General features: G+C 49.1%; 1 protein-coding gene across 1 annotated transcript in view; it reads right to left on the bottom strand.

Moving 5' to 3' along the window:
* Positions 1-1,476: 1,476 nt before the first annotated feature.
* The window catches only part of lama1 (laminin, alpha 1), a gene marked incomplete at both ends in the record, with an annotated part of 24,784 nt that continues 721 nt past the window's right edge, over positions 1,477-25,539 (bottom strand). Inside the window, 63 exons of the mRNA XM_079181184.1 lie at positions 1,477-1,652; positions 1,854-2,067; positions 2,266-2,399; positions 2,490-2,643; positions 2,772-2,921; positions 3,237-3,426; positions 3,528-3,634; positions 3,730-3,913; positions 3,998-4,192; positions 4,284-4,435; positions 4,575-4,724; positions 4,822-4,936; positions 5,029-5,170; positions 5,300-5,444; positions 5,529-5,679; positions 5,783-5,907; positions 6,003-6,156; positions 6,253-6,386; positions 6,461-6,604; positions 6,697-6,851; positions 6,939-7,121; positions 8,183-8,299; positions 8,426-8,528; positions 8,666-8,804; positions 8,923-9,086; positions 9,180-9,296; positions 9,462-9,672; positions 9,770-9,926; positions 10,011-10,122; positions 10,206-10,304; positions 10,417-10,559; positions 10,665-10,858; positions 10,975-11,064; positions 11,173-11,291; positions 12,006-12,146; positions 12,239-12,353; positions 12,606-12,733; positions 12,835-13,020; positions 13,107-13,286; positions 13,370-13,504; positions 13,590-13,823; positions 13,992-14,128; positions 14,198-14,378; positions 14,515-14,621; positions 15,123-15,328; positions 15,923-16,009; positions 16,092-16,219; positions 16,292-16,402; positions 16,505-16,616; positions 16,901-17,115; positions 17,188-17,289; positions 17,402-17,557; positions 17,671-17,811; positions 18,104-18,249; positions 18,368-18,461; positions 18,563-18,741; positions 18,971-19,088; positions 19,330-19,419; positions 19,516-19,695; positions 19,817-20,007; positions 20,112-20,163; positions 20,777-20,889; positions 21,478-21,648. Coding sequence (XP_079037310.1) covers positions 1,477-1,652; positions 1,854-2,067; positions 2,266-2,399; positions 2,490-2,643; positions 2,772-2,921; positions 3,237-3,426; positions 3,528-3,634; positions 3,730-3,913; positions 3,998-4,192; positions 4,284-4,435; positions 4,575-4,724; positions 4,822-4,936; positions 5,029-5,170; positions 5,300-5,444; positions 5,529-5,679; positions 5,783-5,907; positions 6,003-6,156; positions 6,253-6,386; positions 6,461-6,604; positions 6,697-6,851; positions 6,939-7,121; positions 8,183-8,299; positions 8,426-8,528; positions 8,666-8,804; positions 8,923-9,086; positions 9,180-9,296; positions 9,462-9,672; positions 9,770-9,926; positions 10,011-10,122; positions 10,206-10,304; positions 10,417-10,559; positions 10,665-10,858; positions 10,975-11,064; positions 11,173-11,291; positions 12,006-12,146; positions 12,239-12,353; positions 12,606-12,733; positions 12,835-13,020; positions 13,107-13,286; positions 13,370-13,504; positions 13,590-13,823; positions 13,992-14,128; positions 14,198-14,378; positions 14,515-14,621; positions 15,123-15,328; positions 15,923-16,009; positions 16,092-16,219; positions 16,292-16,402; positions 16,505-16,616; positions 16,901-17,115; positions 17,188-17,289; positions 17,402-17,557; positions 17,671-17,811; positions 18,104-18,249; positions 18,368-18,461; positions 18,563-18,741; positions 18,971-19,088; positions 19,330-19,419; positions 19,516-19,695; positions 19,817-20,007; positions 20,112-20,163; positions 20,777-20,889; positions 21,478-21,648 — 9,155 coding nt within the window. The remainder of the gene's footprint in view (positions 1,653-1,853; positions 2,068-2,265; positions 2,400-2,489; positions 2,644-2,771; positions 2,922-3,236; positions 3,427-3,527; positions 3,635-3,729; positions 3,914-3,997; positions 4,193-4,283; positions 4,436-4,574; positions 4,725-4,821; positions 4,937-5,028; positions 5,171-5,299; positions 5,445-5,528; positions 5,680-5,782; positions 5,908-6,002; positions 6,157-6,252; positions 6,387-6,460; positions 6,605-6,696; positions 6,852-6,938; positions 7,122-8,182; positions 8,300-8,425; positions 8,529-8,665; positions 8,805-8,922; positions 9,087-9,179; positions 9,297-9,461; positions 9,673-9,769; positions 9,927-10,010; positions 10,123-10,205; positions 10,305-10,416; positions 10,560-10,664; positions 10,859-10,974; positions 11,065-11,172; positions 11,292-12,005; positions 12,147-12,238; positions 12,354-12,605; positions 12,734-12,834; positions 13,021-13,106; positions 13,287-13,369; positions 13,505-13,589; positions 13,824-13,991; positions 14,129-14,197; positions 14,379-14,514; positions 14,622-15,122; positions 15,329-15,922; positions 16,010-16,091; positions 16,220-16,291; positions 16,403-16,504; positions 16,617-16,900; positions 17,116-17,187; positions 17,290-17,401; positions 17,558-17,670; positions 17,812-18,103; positions 18,250-18,367; positions 18,462-18,562; positions 18,742-18,970; positions 19,089-19,329; positions 19,420-19,515; positions 19,696-19,816; positions 20,008-20,111; positions 20,164-20,776; positions 20,890-21,477; positions 21,649-25,539) is intronic.

The raw sequence follows: 25,539 nt of genomic DNA, 5'->3' as shown, positions 1-25,539 counted from the left end.
CATGTACACTTGTACACACACACACACACAGCAGCACCTGTCTGTCTGACTGGGGGCGGGGCCAAAGGCTGAGTTCGTTTCAGAGCCGTTAGCATTAGTTCAATAGTTTGATTAGATCTCGTTGAAAGCTTCATGATGGCGTTTACAGACAAATTTAAGACAAAGATGGAATAAAATATTTACACAGACAGGTGAGAGACAGACAGGTGAGAGACAGACAGGTGAGAGACAGACAGGTGAGAGACAGACAGGTGAGAGACAGACAGGTGAGAGACAGACAGGTGGCGCTGCTGTGACGCCATAAACATGTTCCCATGGCAACCAGAGCCAGTCAACTTCAGATGAACTTTCACCAAAAATTGTCCTGCTGCTGCATTTACTTCCTAGTTAAACAAGCCCCGCCTTCCCACACACCTGACACACCTACAGGTCAAAGCAGACATCTGATTGGTTGGTTGACTCAGGTATATTTACTCCTGATTGTGAGACAGAGAGACAGCCGCCTTATGTAATATTCAATAATCAGTTTGTATCACATCTGAAGGTTCTGTAATAATAACCTGACTTCACCTGTGTCACCTGGTGAGGTGATGGATCCGACAGCCTCCTGTCTGAAATGTAAAATAGCATGATTGCTAGCACTGTAACCACTCACTGTATAGCACCAACAATCTGCTCTCTATTTACCCATAATGCAATAGTAATGTGCCATTCTTTCATCTCGCCATGGAAACTCGTTATGAATTATTTTATTAACCCATCTATGTATTTATTTATTGATCTGTGTTTGTATGTAATCCCAGACTGACCACTCCCCCAGGTGTTACCTGACAGACTGACCACTCCCCCAGGTGTTACCTTACAGACTGACCACTCCCCCAGGTGTTACCTTACAGACTGACCACTCCCCCAGGTGTTACCTGACAGACTGACCACTCCCCCAGGTGTTACCTTACAGACTGACCACTCCCCCAGGTGTTACCTGACAGACTAACCACTCCCCCAGGTGTTACCTTACAGACTGACCGCTCCCCCAGGTGTTACCTTACAGACTGACCACTCCCCCAGGTGTTACCTTAAGGTCTGACCACTCCCCCAGGTGTTACCTCATAGTCTGACCGCTCCCCCAGGTGTGTTATTTTCTTCATGATGAATTAAAACTTACTGAATGTGTCTTTACCCACTAAACTCAAATAAAATGATTAATAAATTACCCAACTTTCTGTCTTTTTATTCTTTCAGCAAGAAAATATTCTGATGAAAGTACAAATGTTTTACAGACGTTATTAGACTTCAGACATCAGGAAGTCTTCTGATGTTTAAAGTGTTCAATACATGTGAACATGATTAGAAACACATTTTATATTCAGATGATCTTTAATGCTTCACGGACAAAGAGATCAAAGTTACTGGTTACTGATCATCATCCAGCAACAACATTAAGAATCCTCTGAGCTGTTTGTATCTGCGGACCAATCAGAGGGAGGCTGGGCGTTGCTTGGCAGCAGGACAGGAGTTAGGAGTGACGCCCAACAGGAAGTGGGCGGAGCTTAGGTCCAGAGCGTCACTCAAGTGAGACTTAACGAGCTGCAGGTTCATCAGACAACCTCTGAACCTGGAGCTGATAGACAGGCAGTTCTGTTTAACCCCGACTGTATCAGAGAGAGAGAGAGAGAGAGAGAGAGAGAGAGAGGAGAGAGAGAGAGAGAGAGAGAGAGAGAGAGAGAGAGAGACAGAGAGAGAGAGAGAGAGAGAGAGAGACAGAGAGAGAGAGAGAGAGAGAGAGAGAGAGACAGTGTCAGTCATGAACATGTGTCATAACATGTGAATCACCTCATTGAAGCCTTTCTCACCTGGAAAGCCTCCCAGGTAAACAGGGTTGTTGGTCTCAGCAGAGGTGGATTGTGGGTAAGGGTTGTTGGTGGTGTAGCTCCGCCCATCGACGCTCAGACTCAGGGTGTGTTTGCTCTTTCTGGCCACCAGGTGGTGCCACCGTCCATCGCACAACACGTGACCGACCGAACGCACTGACACACGCCCCGCCCCGTTATTCACATTAAACACCACCTGAGGACACACACACACACAGTTTATATGTGACACACACACACACACACACACACACACACACACACACACACACACACACACACACACACACACACAGTTTATATGTGACACACACACACACACACACACACACACACACACACACACACACACACACACACACACACACACACACACAGGTAACTCTCTGCTCACCTGTCCGTTGATCATCTCCAGTCCGATGGCGTCCACCTTGGCGCTGCTGATTCCCAGAAACACTCCTTCTGATTGGCTCGTTTGAAACTCCAGAGACAGCGACACGTCAGAGCCGACCTTATAGCCATCACGCACTGAACACACACACACACACATGAACACTGGAACCATGTGATCAGACTAAAGCAGGATGTGTTTTTGGTGTCGTTGTGTGTTGGTCTCACTGAAGGCGGCGTATCCACTGCCGTTGAAGTAACTTCCTGTCTGGTCGTTGGTGAAACAGGAAGTGACATCATGCTTCGAGGCCGGCTTTGACAGGTCCAACATGGCGCCGTTCAGACTGACGGAGCGAATGCAACCCGGAAAACTGCTGCTGGCCTGAGAGACGAAGAGAAGGGACCCATGATACAGGTGGTCTACCAGGTGGCAGGTAGACCACCTGGTAGACCACCTGTCATTCATTGTTTCCCTTGTTATTGGTGGATAAAGAGTTGAACGTGTCGCACATTGATCCTCCTGGTGGTGTGTGCATGCGGCAGTCCTCCCAGGTAGAGTCGGTTGTCCACGTCCAGCTGGTTTCCTTTGACGGACACAGAGACCGGACTCGACCCGTCCACCGACACCGACACCGACCGCCGGCTCACCTCGCCGACCACCTGAGAGACAAAGAGGGTCCGATACGAACACCGCCAGGGTCAAACCTCTGGAACATGTTGGTCAGAGTCTGAAGACACATTCTGAGACATTCTGGTGGAAGTTCAGAGAAAGTTAAAGAGAATAAAGTGTCAACACAAGACAGCGATCATTTCATTGGTCGACACTACAGCCGTCGTTCTATTGGTTCAGTCTTTGAGCAGAAGCAGAGCAAATCCAAGAGCATGAGGACAGGGTTCAGACATTCTTTATTCTGCTAAATGTGTGTGGTAATGTGTATCTGACACTGTGTGTATGTGTGTGTTATATTAACTCACGGTGTGCCACTCTCCGTCGTTAATGGCGACAGAAGAGGCGATGGAGGCGGGGCCTTTCCCCAGGTCAGCTGACATCACCAGTCTCCCCGCGGTCAGTTTGAGGACAACGTAGTCCATCTGTTTGGAGTCTGAGAGGAGGAGGATCAACCCATCACGAGCTCGGCTTCGAACCGACAACCTCAACGACACGCTGAGGACGAAGAGAGACGGCAGAGTCAGAAGGAGAATGACCAACTGGAGCCACGCCCCCTATCTGGCAGTAACCCCGCCCCTCTCTGGTTGTAGACTCACCTTCTCTTGACAGTGTTGGGGGTGATGATGAAGGTCATGTGACTGTGTTTGGACGAACCACACTGAACCGCTGATGGGAGGAAGGTTGGCTCCGCCTCTGACACACACTGCGTCAAACACAGATCAATACCCAATAATCAGTGAGTAGGAGTCAATAATCAATATATACTAACCAATGATCAATAATAAACGTATTGATTACCATTAGCGCTCCAGGTGTCAAGGCGCTCAAGTGTGTGGGCGGGGCTACAGGCAGGTGGGCGGGGTCAGGAGTGGGTTCTACATCCTGGTCATCAGGCAGCACAGCCCCCACTACCTTCTCCTCCAATAGGCAGCTGTCAAGCTCCGCCCCCTCATACCTCACAGCTCCTGATAGGTCGACTAACCTGGAGGGAGCCACCAATCAAAACAATCAGAGAGACATAACGTATGTGTGTGTTAGTTTGTGTGTGTGTGTGAGTGACACTTACACTCCGCCCACCACCAGGTGTTGGATGCAGCCTCTGAAGCTCCTGGACACAACTTGTAATCTGATTGGCAGACGAGACTCCGCCCCCGATGGCAGCCCACCAATGAAGAAAGAGGCTGGAGATAAACGAGACAATCCGCCCGACGACACAGAGACGGACTTCAGGTGTTCCTCGTCCACCTGCACGGACAGAGACCTGAGAGACAGACAGGTAATATATCAATCGAGGCTTCTCCGTCAGGTGAGACAGGTGAGACAGGTGAGGCTGTTTCCATGGTAACACCTACTTCCTGTTGATGGCGATGATTACAGAGCGTTTTGTTCCGTCACTGAAGGATCCTCCATCCGGTTTCACCACCATCACCCTCCGAGTAGCCCCGCCCACCTCACCAAGCTCCGCCTCCAACGAACCTGAGACCAGGTGGACCGACAGGAAGTGCTGCACACACACACACACACACACACACACACACACACACACAATTAAGACAATCACGGTCACATGATGGTACCAGATACATTCTGGTGTACAGGTGTGTCACATGACCCGTCTGTCTCACCTGTCTCACTTGTCTCACCTGTCTCTGTGCTCGCTCGTCACTGAAGACGGCCAGCAGGACTCCTGATTGGTTGTTGGTGGAGAAGGAGAAGAGAAGCTCCGCCTCCTGACCCAGCGATGGAGGAGTGATCTGAACGAAGCCTCCGAACACCGACACGCTCCGCACGGCCTGATCGCGAAACAACAAATACAACAAATACAACAAATAAGAACAAAGAAGCCTGATTGGCTGATTGATCCACAGGTGAGCTGAGTGAGGTCATCACCTCGAGCACGCAGCCCTTCCTGACTCCGAAGGCGTCTCTCAGCAGGTCAAAGTTGGACCGAGCGATCTCCACGTTCTTTATGCAGCCCACGTACGACCTGGAGACCACATGTCGCCTGGCAACCGCACAGAAAGTTGAGGACGGCGTTAGCACGGACACATCCTCCTGTGACATCATCATCTTCACCTGGTGACGTCACAGACTCACCTGATTGGTCTGGAGGCAGGAAGTCCTCCGATGTAGATCGGGTCCAGGTCGGAGCGGTTCAGGTCGGAGGCCGTTCCGGGAGACTCCGCCTCCAACACCTCCTTGTCTGATGATTGGTCGGCTGCCATGATGGACAGGTAACCTGGACAACACAGAAACATTAGTACTACCAAACACTGTAGTACTAGTACTACCAAACAATGCAGTAGCAGTACTTGTACCAGACTCTTACAGTAGTATTGCAGTACTTTAGTAGTAGTAGTAGTAGTACCTTTGCGTTTGCTCCTCTGCAGTGTGATCTTGTACCAGACTCCGGTGTTGTATTTCATTTTGGAGGTGAGGATCAGAGCACCTGAGCCGAGGTCAAAAGTCAAACGGACGCGCCCCTCCACCAGCTCCATGGACAGGAAGTCTCTCTGTAGGACATAGGAAGTGATGTCATGTCTGTATTTACTTCACAATAAGAGCCTCAACAGTGAGTGAGTGTGTGTGTGTCATACAGTGTTGTTGGAGGCCAAGTAGAGCAGTAATCCGCCCGGCGACAGCGTTTTAAACAGCAGGACGATGGAGGTGGAGGTCGCTCGCAGAGACTTCTGGACCAATGAGAATCCAGATCCATCAAAGTGGAAGGAGGTCTCCTCTGCCTGGGGACTGAGAGACAGACAGGTGAGACAGACAGGTAGAGACAGACAGGTGAGACAGACAGGTAGAGGTGTTGCGTCACACCTGTGTTCCTCCACCAGGTGAGCCCTACCTGCTGAAGCAGCCTCCACACTCTCCCTCTCTGCTGTCGTAGCTCCAGAGGCCGATGTTCCTCTCGTTGAGCGACGCTTCACCCAAACATCCCTGGAAGGAGGAGGACCGCAGCGCCGCAGGGCTCTGACATCGCACACACACACACACACACACAGTTATCACCTGTTCACCTGCACACACACCTGCACACCTGATTTGTGTGTGTGTGTGTGTGTTACCTGAGTGTGAGACCCCAGTCCTCCGATGTGGATCACTGTGTTCCTGTCGATGTCTAGAACTCTGGACGGTCCCGGCGATGTCGCCGTTACCGCGGGCAACGGAGCCGACTCCGCCTCCAACTGATGAACCGACAGAGAAGAGCGGGAACCGAACCTGGAACACCATGACATCATCACATGACATCATCACATGACATTATACTAGTACTGTGACACCAGTCATGGGGGCGATGACGAAGGGTTTATTTACCGGGTCACGTTGATTCTGGTCCACCGGTTGTTGGTGATGTCCAGTCGAGTGAACTCCAGTCTGGTGCTTCCTGAGCCCACGTCCCACAACAGAGAAACCTTCCCAGCATGCATCTCTACGGCCAGGACGTCCACCTGAACACACGTCAGAGTTAGAGGAGGACAACAGGAAACAGGAAGTGTGTGTGTGGCAGTGTTACGGTGGTTACCGTGGTGTTGCTGCCCAGGTAGAAGAGCAGGTTGTTTGGACTGGAGGTCTTCAGGATCAGACTCAGAGTGTTGAAGTTACTGGACTCAACCTGAGGTCTGTAGGACCGAACACAGTCTCTGTCGGCCTGAACCGCCACCTTAATCTGAGGAGACATCATCAGTGTTATCTTCATCATATTATCATCATCACCATCAGTGTGTGTTTCAGTGTGTGTGTGTTGGTGTGTGTGTGTACCGAGGCTGCTTGTCTTCTGGCCTGATCGATCAGCTCTCTGATGTCGGACAAATTCCTGCTCAGCGTTTCTCCCAGCATGCTTAGCGGCTTTATTCGCTCCATCAGACGCACCGTACGATGCTCCGCCTCCTCCAGCTTACGCTGCGCCTCATTGGCTGAATACACAGGAAACAGGAAGTGTTAAGTGTTAAGGCCCATGAACCTCTCACAGTGTGTGACTCTCTCTACCGACGCCGACTGACCTGCAGTGTGTGTGTGAGTCACCAGCCGGTTGGTCTGCCTCACGGTGTTGTTGGTGCTTTCCACCACAGAAGAAGAAGCCTGCAGCCGCAGTCCGAGTCTTTGCAGCCGCTGCAGCGCCTCATGCAGTCCGGAGCGAGCAGCTGAAGCCTGAAGGCGAGCCTGCTGCAGCGCCGTGGACGAAGCTGATGGAAGACAACGATCAATACGTCAATAAATCGATAAATCGGAACATCTCCACATCGCTACATCGACACATCGGCACATCGGCACATCGCTACATCGACACATCGCTACATCGCTACATCGACACATCGACACATCGACACATCGCTACATCGCTACATCGACACATCGGCACATCGGCACATCGGCACATCGGCACATCGCTACATCGCTACATCGGCACATCGGCACATCGGCACATCGCTACATCGCTACATCGACACATCGGCACATCGGCACATCGCTACATCGCTACATCGACACATCGGCACATCGGCACATCGCTACATCGCTACATCGACACATCGCTACATCGACACATCGCTACATCGCTACATCGCTACATCGGCACATCGACACATCGCTACATCGCTACATCGCTACATCGACACATCGGCACATCGGCACATCGCTACATCGCTACATCGACACATCGGCACATCGGCACATCGCTACATCGCTACATCGACACATCGCTACATCGGCACATCGCCACATCGGCACATCGGCACATCGGCACATCGGCACATCGGCACATCGCTACATCGCTACATCGACACATCGGCACATCGCTACATCGACACATCGCTACATCGCTACATCGCTACATCGACACATCGCTACATCGCTACATCGACACATCGCTACATCGCTACATCGACACATCGCTACATCGACACATCGCTACATCGACACATCGCTACATCGCTACATCGGCACATCGCTACATCGGCACATCGGCACATCGCTACATCGACACATCGCTACATCGGCACATCGGCACATCGCTACATCGACACATCGCTACATCGCTACATCGGCACATCGGCACATCGCTACATCGGCACATCGCTACATCGACACATCGGCACATCGGCACATCGCTACATCGACACATCGCTACATCGCTACATCGACACATCGCTACATCGCTACATCGGCACATCGCTACATCGGCACATCGCTACATCGGAACATCCACTCTTCAGTGTTGGAGTAGGCGGAGCCCAACATGTCTCACCGTTAGGGAGGCTCTGCAGCTCTCTGATTGGCTGACGGAGGAGGAGGCTGCATTTATGGATGCTGTCTCTGACCAATCCCAGTCTGCTGGTTACCATGGAGACGTTCAGCTGCAGCTCTGAGAGACAAACAGAAACCGATGAAAATAAAATATGACTGCTTGTTTCCGTCACTATTATATCAATAGATATAATATTTAGATATTATATTATATTATATCAATAGATAATATTTAGACACAAACCTTCAGCCGTCTTGTTGATTCGTCGACTTCCTTCTAAAACAGCAGAGCTGACTTTCAGTTTGGCTCCGCCCTCTTCTGAAAGCAGCTGCTCTGATTGGACGGTCTGAAATAAACACACACCAGAGCTCAAGACGTGTGACGTCAACGACCAATCAGATGCCGACAACTCTGAGGTCATGAGAACTTTCCACAGGTGTGTATATATCATGTACACACACACACACACACACACACACTCACGATGTTGAGAGCGATGGAGGCGGAGCTGTGGGCCGTCAAAGCAACTCGCTGGGCGGAGTCAACTCGTTCTGTGATGTCACTGTCCAGCTGAGCCAATCGGCTGCCGTTCTGAGACACGTTACACACCGACACCAGAGAGCTGAGGGAGGACGACAGGTATGATTGTGTCTCACGCAGACAGACGGGTAGACAGACAGGTAGACAGACGGGTAGACAGACAGGTACTCAGACAAGTAGACCCACACACACACAGTTACCTGTGCATTAAGTGGGCGTGGCTCTGCAGCAGGTGGGCGTGGCCTTCTGCCCGGTAAACCATCATCAGAGCATCGGTGGTCTTCAGTCCGACAACCAGAGCGTCCACCTGTCTGCTCAGCAGGGGGCGCCACTGGTCCAACTCACCGCTCACCTCCTCCAGCTGCTGCTCATTAGGGGGTCATTTATTCATGTATTCATGTATTCACATCATATTACTGACATCATCACCTGTAAGCAGGGGGAGGGGCTCTCTCACCGTGGTGCTGTTGGTAAACTCCTCCCTCAGGACGATGATGTCATCCAGCAACAGCTGACTGTCGTCCATCAGTCCGTCCACAGAAAGACAGTCAGAGCTCAGGTTGTGATGGACAGACTGAAGACAGAAGATTAATAATGAATAAATATTCATAAAACATCTTATTATAGATATTAAGGTTGTGATGTTTACCTGGTAGTGTGTGTGTGTTTACCTGGTAGTGTGTGTGTGTTTACCTGGTAGTGTGTGTGTGTTTACCTGGTAGTGTGTGTGTGTGTTTACCTGGTAGTGTTGAAGCTGTGTGTGTGTTGCGTCCAGCAGAGTGTGTGTGTGTGTGGTTTGTTGTTCAGTGTTGCTCAGCTGTTTGTGAGCCTGCTGCAGCCTCTCCACGGCAACTGTGAGGGGGGCGGAGAGGAGGCGGAGCCTGTCATCTACCGCCGCCCTGCTGGACAGGAAGTCCGTCTGCAGCGAGCGGACGAGAGAGTCGGCGAGACTGCAGAGAGACAGACGGTTGTTGTTTTGTCATGCCAATAAAGTTCTTTGAATTTGAATTGAGTTATAAAGAGAAAGTATTTAACACACAAACACACCTGAGCTCCTGATTGGCTGTGGCGTTGGCGGCCGTTAGGTTGACGGCTCTAATGCTTTCCAACATGGACGCCACCTCCTCAAGAAGATGCGTCTGATTGGCTGAATCCAGCTCCTTAACTCCGGTCTGGTTCAGATGCCCCGCCTCCCTCTGAAGCCCTGGACCAATAGGATTTCAGAGTTGTTTGTCATTTTATTTTATTATTCTTATTTTAATTGATTTGGGACGTTCTTATTGTTTACCCTGGATGCTGTCCTGAAGGCTGCTGATGCTCTCCAGCAGCAGTGCACCCTGGGAAAGGCTGTTGTTTATGGACACGCCCACTTTCTGCAGGTCGTTGGACAGACGTGGGACCTAGAATGAATCACCAGTCATGACACGTTGGTCTCTTGAGTCAGAGAGAGCAATGAGCCTCTGACAGAAGCGACCATGTTTACCTGCTGCAGCAGAGCGCCGAGGTCGGAGGTCAGATGATTGAGCTCGTCCTCGACTGTGGACAGACGCAGAGTCACGGAGCTGTTACCTGAAGACATCACCTGTAGGAACACACAGCAGGGAACACGTGACTCTATGAGGTCATACAGTCGGTGATGTCACACACGTAATAATGATGAACACAGGCGGACCGCCGGTCTACACCTGGTTTACCTGGACGTCTCTGGTCCGGTTCTCCAGCAGCACCAGCTGGCGGTATGGCGCCATGGCAACAGCGGTCAGGTTGACAGACAGGAAGCGGTCGTGTGTTTGTTCCAGGTCGTCCAACAGAACTCCGGTGCACTCGTCATCACACGCTGGAGTCAGAAAAGTACACAGTTAGGTACACGGTAGACACTGTAAAGTACACAGTTGTGTGTGTGTGTGTGTGTGCGTGTGTGTGTGTGTGTGTTGGTACTCACACACACACTCTCCTCCCTGCAGGACGTGTCTCTCGTCACACTGGTCACATGACCGTCCTCTGACTCCAGCCTTACACTCACACTGTCCACTCAGCTCGTCACACAGCGGCTGCAGCGAGCCCCGCCCACTGCAGCCGCACGGCGAGCAGGCCCCGCCCACTGACGACGGCTTACCGTAGTGACCGACAGAACACCTGCAGGACGACGGCGACACGATCAAAACGTCAACCGGAGCTCTCAGCTGATTGGCTGAGCTTCAGATGATGTCATACTAAAGGTTAACTAGCTGGTACTTCCTGTGCTGTCTCACCTCTCACAGTATCTCCCCTCGTATCCCTTCTGACAGGCGGTGCAGCGGAAATCACCAACCACACCGTCCGACACACAGGTGGGACTGAAACTACACACACGCACACACACACACACACACACACACACACACAGAGTTAAAGTCAATAATATAACATTCAATATTATAAGTTACCACTCAACAGAAGCACAGTGTTACCTGTTGTCCTGTAGGGGGCAGGCACACAGCGAGCAGTCACTGATGGAGCCGTTGACGTTCCCATAATGCCCCGGGGCACACAGCTCACAGCTCCGCCCACTGGTGTGATGCTGACAGCCCTGTACGAAAAAATAGAAACAGCATTCTACTTATTTCTACTGTTTTTAACAGGCTCCATCTAAAATGTGTGTGTCGTGGGTGTTACTGTGTGTTAGCATGTGTTAGCGTGTGTTATCGTATGTTAGCATGTGTTACCGTATGTTAAAGTGTGTTATCGTATGTTAGCGTGTGTTAGTGTATGTTAGCATGTGTTAGTGTATGTTAGCGTGTGTTAGTGTATGTTAGCGTGTGTTAGTGTATGTTAGCATGTGTTAGTGTATGTTAGCGTGTGTTAGTGTATGTTAGCATGTGTTAGCGTGTGTTACCGTGTGTTAAAGTGTGTTACCGTGTGTTAAAGTGTGTTATCGTATGTTAGCGTGTGTTAGTGTATGTTAGCGTGTGTTAGTGTATGTTAGCGTATGTTAGCATGCGTTACCATGTGATACCATTTGTTAGTGTGTGTTATCGTATGTTAGCGTGTGTTAGTGTATGTTAGCGTGTGTTATCGTATGTTAGCATGTGTTAGCGTGTTTTATCGTATGTTAGCATGTGTTACCGTGTGTTAAAGTGTGTTATCGTATGTTAGCGTGTGTTAGTGTATATTAGTGTGTGTTAGTGTATGTTAGCATGTATTAGCGTGTGTTAGCGTATGTTAGCATGCATTACCGTGTGTTAGCGTGTGTCAGCATGTGCAAGCTAACGTTACCTAGCGTTAGCATGTGTTAGCGGTTTACCTGACAGGCTCCGGTCTCCGTGTCACAGCTCTCACTGTGGTTGTTGCAGCGACATCGAACACACGGACGAACAAACAGCAACTTCTGACTCTTAGACGACAACTCAGACAGAGGCTGGCGGAAAAAACCTGCAGCACACTCCTGCAGACAGACAGGTTAGAGAGAGAGAGACAGGTCAGAGAGAGAGAGAGAGAGAGAGAGAGAGAGAGGTTCACACAGATTGGTTGAGGTACCTGACAGGACAGTCCGGTGTGTCCAGGTGGACAGACGCAGGACTCGATCAGTCGGGACACGTTCCCCTCATCTAACTCCGCCTCCACCGCCGTCTCCATGGTGATGTTAGAGATCCTTAAACACAGACAGGAAATGACATCATCACAAAGTCAGTGCAAAGTGTGTTTCTATGCGTTTGCTCTGGTTTCTGCTCTTAGATGTTTAAAGGAGACGCTCTCATGACTTCTGGTGACGAGTAGTTCTGTTGAATATGTTGAACACTGATTGTGAGTCTCTTTGGATAAAAGCGTCTAAATGACTGATGTAATGTCAGTCATGTGACCTGTGTGTGTGTGTGTGTGTGTGTGTGTGTGTGTGTGTGTGTACCTGCTCTGCTGCAGTCGGGTCCCATATGAAGCTTTGATGATGATGTACTCAACGTCACTGAGGACGGACATGAAGTCCTCGTGACTCACCGACTTCTCCGACACCGAGTTAAAGTACTTCCACTTGTGCTGTAACACACACACACACACACACACACACTTTAATAAACTGTTGCAGGTTTGTTTTGATTTACACGTTTCTGGTTTCCCATGATGCACTGCAGCCGTACCTCTGTCATCCTGATGTCATGCAGTGTCCTGATGCCGTTGCTAGGGGCGACCATGTCGGTGTGTATCACATGCTTCCTCATGGTCCCGCCCCTCATCAGCACCTGAGGCTCCTGATTGGACAGACCCGAGCCGTCCTCAGCATAGAAGGTGATGATGTAAGACAGCAGACCGCCGTACGACAGCAGCTAAAGTACACAACAAACACAGTAAAGTACACAGTAAAGTACACAGTACACACAGTAAAGTACACAGTAAGAGTGGGCCACAGTACCTGTGGGCCTTGGTAGTGGGGGGGTAGTCTCCAGTACAGCGGGCCGACCGGCCGGCTGCCGTCCAGCTGTCGGGTGTCGAGCAGCGCGTCGCCGCCCTGCTGGTGAACTCCAGAAAATACACCCTGCAGGTTAGACTGGCTGACCAATGACAGGAGGGCAGGAGAGTGAGACAGGCTGATCTGTGGAGAGAGAGAGACCGTGTTTGAGTACACGTGTGTGTATTTAGGATGTACACATGTGTATATATACGTAGTGTACTCACAGGTACTCGCTGCAGTCCTCCCTGCTCCTCACAGTCAGAGCTTAGTCCTGAACAGAAACACCGAGAGCAGCCGTCTGGACCCAGAGAGAACCAACCGGAGACACACTCCTCACAGCGCCGCCCGGACACGCCCACCTGGACACAAGGACACGCCCATCAGGACACGCCCACCAGAACACAAGAAACGCCCATCACACACACACACACACACACACAGTACCTTGCACACACACTCCCCGGTGTGTGTACAGTCACACACTCCCAGCGTGGCGTTGCAGAACGTCTCGTCCGATCCCGTGAGGTCGCAGCCGCACGCCGAGCATGCTGGGTAACCATGGTAACCAGGGGCACAACGGTCACATGACCTGCCTGAGAACCCTTCTCTGCACGGACACTGCCCATTGGACGGCTCACACTGAGGGGCGGAGCTTCCTGCTGCCATGCAGCGGCACGCCTGAAGACACACACGTTAGTGTATCGATGCGCACATCTGTGTGTATTTGTGTATATCTGTGTGTACATCTGTGTATTTGTGTACATCTCTGTGAATTTGTGTACATGTTTGTGTACTTTTGTGTGTATTTGTGTACATGTTTGTGTACTCCTGTGTGTACTTGTGTACCTTGCAGCCCGTGGTGGGGTTGTGACCCCAGTGACCCGTCTCACACCTGTCACAGGTGTCTCCCTCTGTGTGGGGGGGGCAGATACACTCTCCGCTCTCAGGGTCACAGTTCCCTCCGGTTTGATCACAGGTGCATGCTGGGAGAACAGAGCCAGTTAGAGAGAACCAATCAGCAGAATGACGCTTCACCTCCTCTGTTTATCTACCTGTGCAGCCGTCGGCATGGAAACCATAGTAACCACGGCTACAGCGGTCACAGGTATCTCCGGACACGCCCACCGCACACCGGCACCGCCCCTCCTCGTCACACGACTCAGAGACGGATCCTGATTGGTTGCAGCCACAGGCCCCGCATCCCTCCTGACTCTGCAGCCCGAAAAACCCAGACTGAAAAAAACATGTTTCACTCAGTGAGACCTGATCATCAGAGGTGATCGCACCAAACAGCAAACACAGGGGCCTCAACGCGGTCCATGGTCCCCTGTTGGTGGTAGTTGTGTGTGTGTGTGTGTGTGTGTCTCACCTGGCAGCGGTCACAGGTGAGTCCCGTCACGTTCTCTCTGCAGGAACACTGTCCTGTTGTGACATCACACACACTGGAGACGGCACCGCTGACATCACAGCCACACTCTGAGTGAGAGAGAGAGAGAGAGAGAGAGAGAGAGAGAGAGAGAGAGAGAGAGAGAGAGAGAGAGAGAGAGAGAGAGAGAGATTTTGAAAGTAGTCATGTGACAGCAGAACAAAGAGGTCAGAGGTCAAATCTGAACTGGATTTGAACAGATCAACATTCCTGCTGCTACAAATACAAAACTGTGTGTGAATGTGTCTGTGTGTGTGTGTGTGTGTGTGTGTGTGTGTGTGTGTGAATGTGTGTGTGTGTGAATGTGTGTGTGTGAATGTGTGTGTGTGTGAATTCCTGAGCCAGTTGAACCTTCAGTATTTTGTTCACCTTGTTCAAACCGACCAATCAGATCTCACCTCTGAATCAGCAGGAACTGAGCTTCATTACAGACTCCATGTGTGTGTGTGTATGTGTGTCTGTCTGTGTGTGTACGTGTGTCTGTCTGTGTGTGTGTGTGTGTGTGTGTGTGTGTGTGTGTATGTGTGTGTATTTGTATGTGTGTGTCTCACCACGACAGTCCTTTACTGCGTCTCCATAGTAACCGGGCTGACAGACCTCACAGTGTCTCCCGGCGGTGTTGCTGAGACAACGGAGACACTCCCCGGTGACGGTGTCACAGTGTCCCGCCTCGCTGACGTCCACGTTACCGTTGCACTCGCAGCGGACACAGGCCCCGCCCACCACCTGTGGGTTACCGTGGAAACCGCTTGCGCACCTGGAGACACAAACAGACACGTCACATGACACGTCACATGACACGTCACATGACACGTCACAAGACACGACACAAGACACGACACAAGACACGTCACATGACACGTCACATGACACGTCACATGACACGTCACATGACACGACACAAGACACGTCACATGACACGACACAAGACACGTCACATGACACGTCACATGACACGTCACATGACACGACACAAGACACGTCACATGACACGTCACATGACACGTCACATGACACGACACAAGACACGTCACATGACACGACACAAGACACGTCACATGACACGTCACATGACACGTCACATGACACGACACAAGACACGTCACATGACACGTCACATGACAAGTCACATGACACGTCACATGACACGTCACATGACACGACACAAGACACGTCACATGACACGTCACATGACACGTCACATGACACGACACAAGACACGTCACATGACACGTCACATGACACGACACAAGACACACGACCACGTCACACAACATGTCACATGATCACGTCACATGACATTCGCGGCCTCCCGATTGGTGGAATCGAACCCCCGGCCCGCCGCCCTCACCTCTCACAGCTGAGTCCCGTGTATCCGTCCCGACACTGGTCACATGACACCTGGCCGGACGCGTCCAACACGCAGGTGGGGCTAAAACTGAAGCACAATGACAGGTGTGTGTTACGTCCTCTGGACAAACAATAACGGTTTGTTTTGAATGGGCGGCGGTGAGACGGACCTGTTGGACGGCTCCGTCAGAGGACACGGACACAACTGACAGTCGCCCGATGTCCCCTCTGTGGCTTCGCCATAGAAACCAGGGAGGCAGCGGTCACACTGAGGACCGCTGGTGTTGTGGGTACAACCCTGAGGACAGACGGTTCACAGTTGAGTCTTCATTCTTTGTTGTTTATCTGTTTTCTTTGAGTTCAGACTCACCAAACAAACCCCGTCGAGGTCACACTCCGCTGCGTGGTCGTTACACTCACACTGCATACAGTTCCCTCCAAACAAGACTCCTCCCACTCTGTAGAACCCCGAGAGACACGACTACAACACAGAGTACACACTACGTTACACAGAGTACACACTAAATACAAGACAATACAGAGTACCAGTACTAGCACTACTAACAGTACTAGCGGTACTTACCTCACAGGAAGTGCCGCTGTAACCCCACGGACATTCACACGTCTCCACAGCGACCGCCTGACGACCAGAAACTGAACCAGAGTCAGCAACGTCCAGAGACACTAAACCCAGACTGAGAGACAGACAGAGAGACATTAGGTTTTAAACATAGACCACAGTTGAGGACTTAAACAGAGACCTGGTTCTACGAGGACTTAATGACTCGTAGAACTGGTCCTGGTACCCCCCACAGGTCATAAACCTTCTCCAAGTCCACAAAACACATCCAGTCTAGCTGGACAGGATCCCTGCAGCTCAACCTCCAGACCTTTAAAATTTAAAATTGTGGACCACTACCCAGTATGAACCTCCAATAGACCCTAAAGAACCAACCAAGACCAGATAACAGGTTCTCACCGTATCGGCCCTTCGGTGGAGGCGTTCAGGTGAACTCTGACCCTCAGTGATGTCACCTCGGCCAGGACCGACAGCAGGTCGTCACGGGCAACGGGAAGACCTGTCTGGAGGTCCAGGAAGCTCTGCGGGGACATCGTCACGGCAACTGAGCGCTCGGCCAGCTCGGAGAGGAAGAGGAGGAGAGGAGGAGAGAGACGAAGAGCTTGACCGTTTCCCCGGAAACGCGGGGGGGGTGGGTCAGTCTGGGTGTTGTAGTCCTTTATGGTAATAATGAACTACATCCTCACCTCAATGATGATGTCAGAGTGGACGGGCAGGGAATGGTCTTCATTGTCCAACGGGACGTCATAGACCACCGAGTAGTTCAGGGAACCTTCCAGAGAAACCAGCTAGAGGGAGGGAGAGAGAGAGAGAGAGAGAGAGAGAGAGAGAGAGAGAGAGAGATCACGTTGCTGTTGACAGAGTGATGTTTAATGACCAAATATGGAAGTGCTGACTCACCTTGTTGCCAAGGAAACTGTCGGGTGCCGCCCACGACAACACCTGTTGGTGGGTGTGGCCAGAGGAGTTGTTGGGGATGGGGAGGTCGTTGCCGTGGACGACATGGGGGGTGTGGAGGGACGGAGAGGGGCGGAGCCAAGCATCTGTATGAAACACCTGAAAAAGAAAATATACGATTAGATATTCTAACATATAATGGCATCAGAGATAATATGATATGCTGCTGTGGTACCTGAGTACAGGTGTGTGTGTGTGTGTGTCTCTGTTACCTGAGCTCTGGACCAGGTGGAGCTCTCACAGACGTCCGACACACCGAAGCAGAAACAGTCGGTGCAGCCGAGCGGGTGACTCGCCTGCAGGTTGTAGAAACCTGGTTTACACAGATCACAGTGAGCCCCCATCACGTTCACCTGAGGAGAGAACAGGTGAGAACAGGAGAGAACAGGTGAGAGGGATGAGAACAGGAGAGAACAGGAGAGAACAGGTGAGAACAGGAGAGAACAGGTGAGAACAGGTGAGAACAGGTGAGAGGGATGAGAACAGGTGAGAACAGGAGAGAACAGGAGAGAACAGGTGAGAACAGGAGAGAACAGGAGAGAACAGGTGAGAACAGGTGAGATGTCAGAGAACATCCTGTTGGGACCCACAGACTGGGGGAACACAGGTGTCCTGGTGAGTCCAGCATGACATCAGTGGGTTTACCTTGCAGGTACACGTGCTGCAGGGGTCTGTGTTGGTGCTGCCGGACAGGTGACACTCACAGCGCGAGCACTGAGGGAAGTCTCTGTATCCAAACGCACAGCGGTCACATCGCCGACCTGTGAAACCCTGCTGACACACACACTGTCCTGCAGACACACCTGTACACACAACACACCGCTACGATGAGGACTCACATGAAGGTACTAATACTAACAACAGTAATACTACTACCAGTAATAATACTATAGTACTAATAACAGTGACCTGGCTGTGTGCCGTCTCTGGTGCAGACTGAAGACTCTGATCCTCTCAGATCACAGTTACACTCGACACAAGGAGAGTCTGAGTATGGAGAAACCTACACACACACACACACACACACACAAGCAGAACATTATATCATTTATTATATCATTTCAGCAGGTCTGTAGTATTATTTGCAGTAGTATTTGTCAGTACCTCAGCAGGTCTGTAGTATCCGGCGCTGCAGGTCTCACAGTTGATGCCGGCGGTGTTTTGTTGACAGGTGATACAGACTCCGCCCCCTTCACGAACGCCGCGAGTGTTTAAACTCAAAAAGAGTTCAGAGACGGTCTGATTGTAGAAACAGTCCACAGCTTTGTTGTGACAGTTACACTCTGGGAGACAGACGGGTAGAGAGAGAGACGGGTAGAGAGAGAGACGGGTAGAGAGAGAGAGAGACGGGTAGAGAGAGAGACGGGTAGAGAGAGAGAGAGACGGGTAGAGAGAGAGACGGGTAGAGAGAGAGACGGGTAGAGAGAGAGACAGGTAGAGAGAGACAGACAGGTGTTTTGAAACAGCTTGACCCACAATCAGTGTGTTTAAAAGTGTTTCTATTTTTCTTACTTTCACAGGTTGTTCCCTCGGAGACGGTCCCAGGTTGCCATGGCTGCTGGTGGTAACCGGGGCAACAGTGGTCACAGCTGTCTCCACAGGTGTTGTGTTCACACACACAATGCAGCTTCTGTTCACACACACACACACACACACAGGTTGAAGGTAGTGTTTAGGACACTAAGCAGGTAAATGGGGGGACAGTGGCTCATGGGGAAGAGAGGGTTGCCCGTTAACCGCAAGGTTGGCAGGTAAACGGGTGAAGAGGCGTTCAGGCGTTCAGGTAAACGGGTGAAGAGGCGTTCAGGCGTTCAGGTAAACGGGTGAAGAGGTGTTCAGGTAAACAGTGGAGGACAGTGAAAACAGGTTACCTTGGTAACTTGGTCCAGCGGACAGCTCTGGGCGTGGCCATAACAGATACACATCCCCCCCACAGAGATGTCTTTGATGGAGTAATAATACTGAGAGACAAAACATGAACACGGTGAAACATTAAGTAACGACCTGTTTCATTAAAGGTGACCACACAACTGTCTCTCTCTAGCAGCCTGTCTCACCCTCCTGGTGACGATGGGGTCGATCTCTCGGGGGTCGCGGGCGCTCAGCGTCATCAGGTCAGCGTTGAGCGTTCTGATTCGCTGAAGCTTCAGTCGGATGAAACGAGCCGACGTGAAGTTCAGGAGTTCTGAGGTCAAATCATCGGCTCCGGGTCGGCTGTTAATCAGTGAGGTGTGAATCTGGGACAGAGAGACAGGTACAGAGGGAGACAGATGGGTCAGAGAGAGACAGGTACAGACAGGTACAGACAGAGAGACAGGTCAGTGAAGGACGTCCAGACAGACAGACAGCCTGTCTCACCTCTCCATGCTCCAGAGGGTTCAGCCTGGAGTAGTAAGACGTGCAGATAACCTCGGTGTCGCTCTTGTAGGTCGGAGGACCGAGTCTCGGCGTCATGTTGTAACGAGACAAACACTCAGAGTCACTGATGGCATAGAACTGCCAGGGGTCAAAGGTCACACCGTCCAGAGAGCGCTCCAGGATCCAGTTACCTAAAGGAGCAAGACAGGTAAGACAGACAGACAGGTCAGACAGACAGACACAGGTTCAACAGAGAGACAGTCAGACAGACAGACAGACAGACAGTCTGTCTCACCTGGTCGAGGAGAGTTAGCTGCCTTGATGATGATGTAAGCGACCTGAAAAATCTGAACACAAAAAAAACAGGGGTTACAATCAGAGAACAGGGGTTACAATCAGAGAGCAGAGGTTACAATCAGAGAACAGGGGTTACAATCAGAGAGCAGGGGTTACAATCAGAGAACAGGGGTTACAATCAGAGAGCAGGGGTTACAATCAGAGAGCAGGGGTTACAATCAGAGAGCAGAGGTTACAATCAGAGAACAGGGGTTACAATCAGAGAGCAGAGGTTACAATCAGAGAACAGGGGTTACAATCAGAGAGCAGGGGTTACAATGAGAGAGCAGAGGTTACAATCAGAGAACAGGGGTTACAATGAGAGAGCAGGGGTTACAATCAGAGAGCAGGGGTTACAATCAGAGAGCAGGGGTTACAATCAGAGAGCAGAGGTTACAATCAGAGAACAGGGGTTACAATCAGAGAACAGGGGTTACAATCAGAGAGCAGAGGTTACAATCAGAGAGCAGGGGTTACAATCAGAGAGCAGAGGTTACAATCAGAGAACAGGGGTTACAATCAGAGAGCAGGGGTTACAATCAGAGAGCAGCGGTTACATATAGGTAGCTATGTCTGTTTTGTGTGTGTGTGTGTGTGTGTGTGTGTATTTAGATGTGTTGTTACCTGTTTGAGGTCCAGCGTTATTGTGACCCAGTGAAACTGACGTCCGTTCTTGATACTCGGACTCTGCCACCAGTGATTCGTCCCATCGTTGGCGTTTGTGATCGGATGACGTTCTGAACAACATACATCACAAACATCACAAACATCGTCAGTATTTCCACTCACCTCCACTACCTCTCTGGATAGTACCTGTAACAGTTACAACCGGATACAGCATCCTGCTGCAGCCAGATGAAGCTACCTAGCTAACTAGCTACCTAGCTAATTAGCTACCCAGTTACCTAGCTACCCAACTATCCAGCTACCTAGCTAACTAACTACTCAGCTAACTAGCTACCTATCTACCCGGCTACCTAGTTACCCAGCTAATTAGCTACCGAGCTACATCCTCCTTTTTGCCCGTGAAATGTGTATTCATCCTCCATTGGAAATAGTCCCCAACAATGTGACTATTTCCTACTGTTTGTTTGATAAAACCAAAATTACGAGCTGTTTGAGGAGATTACTGAGACAAATTTACAGATATATTTGTGTTTTTGAAGCTTTTCATCTTCAACTAATTGGGTTGTAGCAGAGAGTCAGACATTATTTAGAGACGCACTAATATCTGTGTTGTTCTGTCTGTAATGATTTTCATTTGAATCCGAGATTTAATAAAATAAAAACACCGGACTGGTCCTTCTGTGGTTCTGGTTCTGTACCTTTGGTTAGGACGGAGTTGGCGTCACATCTCAGGCAGTGTGGGTTCTTGATCTGTCGTCCTGGAACGTGTTCCACCAGTTTACAGTAAACTTCAGGTCCTGGATCTCCACACGTGGCGTTACTGCTGATTACTGCATTACTGGCCAAGTTCAAGATGGCCGGGAACAGACCTGGAACACACAGCTAACCGTTAGCATCCTGAACAGACCTGGAACACACAGCTAACAGTTAGCATCCTGAACAGACCTGGAACACACAGCTAACCGTTAGCATCCTGAACAGACCTGGAACACACAGCTAACCATTAGCATCCTGAACAGACCTGGAACACACAGCTAACAGTTAGCATCCTGAACAGACCTGGAACACACAGCTAACAGTTAGCATCCTGAACAGACCTGGAACACACTAACTGTGTAAAAAAATAATAGTGATGCTAAGCCATAAATAATTATACTAATAATAATACCAACTAGAACATTTCTCAAGAAATTTGACAGTGGCCTCTACTTCCCGATGACGTCGCAATATATACATACACGCCAATACTACCAGTAGTATCATTGAGGTTCAATTGAGATAGCGCTTCTCTCTTTTCTGCATTTTAGATTCATACTCTTGGATTGAATCTTGTATTCATGATGGATAGTCCGCAAATCGCTCCCGTCATTTATTTATTGGAGATTTCTGTATTTGAGTTATATACACCTTTGTTTGAGACACATACCTTTGTTTAAGATACATATCTGTGGAAATGATGGGAGCATTTCTTGTAAATGACACTTCTGCATTTGTGATGGAAAGACTTGAACTTGAGAGCAGCTATTGCTTCATAATAACATGTGTAAGGCAAAAAAAACATGAATCAAATCACCAAAATATTATGATCAACAAAGAGGAAAGACTCGAACGCATTGACACACGTGTGTGCATGTGTGTCACTGGTTGGCATGGTGATTGGAGCACCTGTGTGTTAGAGGCAGACTGATTAAGAAAGGTTCGAGTAAACTACAAAACTATCGGTCAAACCTCTGCCCCCTACACCAAAACCATGAGTCCAATCAACAACATATGGGTATCATGAGAGAGATGAGACTCTGCCGAACGCGCTGTTTGTGGTGTAACACACCGTCTGCTTTCTCTGAGAGATGAGTGGTCAGATTTAACATGGAGTCTAATGGAGCAGCTGGTTGGAGTTCATGTCGCTCTGCGGCTCTTTGAGCCAAATGTGTAAATCTGTTGGATTCCACAGACAGTTGTGTGCGACCAGCACAACATTTCCAAGCTTTTTAAAAAAAAATGGTGTATAAGGAGTAAAGACTGTGGGACTGGAAGCAATTTCTTTGGCTCAATATTGAGCTTTATTGAGCTTTAGTGGCTCAATAAAGTCAAGTGAATGGAGAAATTTTGCTCAGTTTTTCGGGATCTTCGGGACAACCGCTGGGCGAATCTCTGAGAAAAGTCATAGCACAACATCCCCGATCAGGCCGCACGTTTTCATGTATTCTTTGTGCAGGTGTTGGCAACGCTGTGTGAGGAGAAGCACATCAAACGTTTTGCATGGAAGAAATAAGCAGGATTATAGTCAGGGTGCTTTTGCAAAGTCACACTGAATAAACATCTTTAACCTTCAGGACTTTCTAAATGATTTATCTATTTGCCATCTGACATCCCTGGTGTCTCTGATGTAACAAACTGAGGACAGTTACCGTCTCTGTCCAGCAGAGGGAGTCTGCTCCACTGAAGAGTCATTTGTTCACAAACACCTGGACACTGTTGACGCCTCACACAGACGTCTTCATGCAGACGAGGTCTGAAGGTCTGTGTGTTCCCACAACAAACTCTGTGTGTGTGTGTGTGTGTGTGTGTGTGAGAGAGAGACCACCCCGTTGACGTTATCACACCTCCACAGCTGATCACACACAACAGAAATTAACATGTGTGGTGTGATGGAATGTGTTGAGTCAGTGTGTTGATGTTCAGATTGACCTCTGACCCATCCCCCACCAACACACACACACACAAAGAGATGAGGCCTTGTGGGGGTTTTTAGGGTTTTTGTAACTGGGGGGTAATTTAGGTGGTAGAGAGGAAGAGGGCGGAGTGTGATTGTTAATAGTAATTACACACACACACACACACACACACACACACACACACACACACACACACACACACACACACACACACACACACAGGTTGTTTCCCAGCAGGACACACAGTCTGTCTGAAGATCTTCATCAATATGTTGATCAGCTCTCAACTGATGAACTCAAACCTCCAACTAAGAAGTTCCACAGGTTAAAGACTCTCTACTGCAGTAAAAACACACATTACTGTAGTAGAAACAGACTTTACTGCAGTAGAAACAGACTTTACTGCAGTAGAAACACACTACTGCAGTAGAAACAGACTTTACTGCAGTAGAAACACACTACTGCAGTAGAAACAGACTTTACTGCAGTAGAAACACACTACTGTAGTAGAAACAGACTTTACTGCAGTAAAAACACACGCTACTGTAGTAGAAACAGACTTTACTGCAGTAGAAACACACTACTGCAGTAGAAACAGACTTTACTGCAGTAGAAACACACTACTGCAGTAGAAACAGACTTTACTGCAGTAGAAACACACTACTGCAGTAGAAACAGACTTTACTGCAGTAGAAACACACTACTGTAGTAGAAACAGACTTTACTGCAGTAAAAACACACTACTGCAGTAGAAACAGACTTTACTGCAGTAAAAACACACGCTACTGTAGTAGAAACAGACTTTACTGCAGTAGAAACACACGCTACTGTAGTAGAAACAGACTTTACTGCAGTAAAAACACACGCTACTGTAGTAGAAACAGACTTTACTGCAGTAAAAACACACGCTACTGTAGTAGAAACAGACTTTACTGCAGTAGAAACCAGCAGCAAAAGTAACGAAGGCTGAAACATTTCAACTGAAATCATCAGAAGAACAATAGACTCAACATAAACTCAGGGTCATCGTGTCTCACCACAACCTGTCTGTCTCTGCATGTGTCTCACTCACTACACACACAGACAGACACAACAACACATTTCATTGTTTAATGTCATTCATTCTGTCAAATTAAAAATGTTAATTAATACAAAATTACACAAACTGGATGAAATCTGCTTCATATTTCTTTCAAAATATCAGCCACTCAAATTTTAAATAGCTTCAACTCTGACCCACTTGGAGCTAACAGCTAACCTAACAGAGCTAACAGAGCTAACAGCTAACAGAGCTAACAGAGCTAACAGAGCTAATAGATCACAACACTAACTCATAGAACTCAGTAGAACTCAGTAGAACTCATAGAACACAGAACTCAGTAGAACTCAGTAGAACTCAGTAGAACTCATAGAACTCATAGAACTCATAGAACTCAGTAGAACTCATCGACCTCATAGAACTCAGTGACCTCATAGAACTCATAGAACTCAGTAGAACTCATAGAACTCATAGAACTCATAGAACTCAGTAGAACTCATAGAACTCATAGACCTTATAGAACTCATAGAACTCATAGAACTCATAGAACTCATAGAACTCAGTAGAACTCATAGACCTCATAGAACTCAGTAGAACTCAGTAGAACTCATAGACCTCATAGAACTCAGTAGAACTCAGTAGAACTCATAGACCTCATAGAACTCATAGACCTCATAGAACTCATAGAACTCAGTAGAACTCATAGAACTCATAGAACTCATAGAACTCAGTAGAACTCATAGACCTTATAGAACTCATAGACCTCATAGAACTCATAGAACTCATAGAACTCATAGACCTCATAGAACTCATAGAACTCAGTAGAACTCATAGAACTCAGTAGAACTCATAGAACTCATAGAACTCATAGACCTCATAGAACTCATAGAACTCAGTAGAACTCATAGAACTCAGTAGAACTCATAGAACTAAGTAGAACTCATAGAACTCAGTAGAACTCATAGAACTCATAGAACTCAGTAGAACTCATAGAACTCATAGAACTCAGTAGAACTCATAGACCTTATAGAACTCATAGACCTCAT

The sequence above is a fragment of the Pholis gunnellus genome, assembly GCF_910591455.1.
Source record: "Pholis gunnellus genome assembly, chromosome: 20".
Lineage (NCBI taxonomy): Eukaryota > Metazoa > Chordata > Actinopteri > Perciformes > Pholidae > Pholis > Pholis gunnellus.
This window is presented reverse-complemented; position numbering and strand designations above follow the sequence as displayed.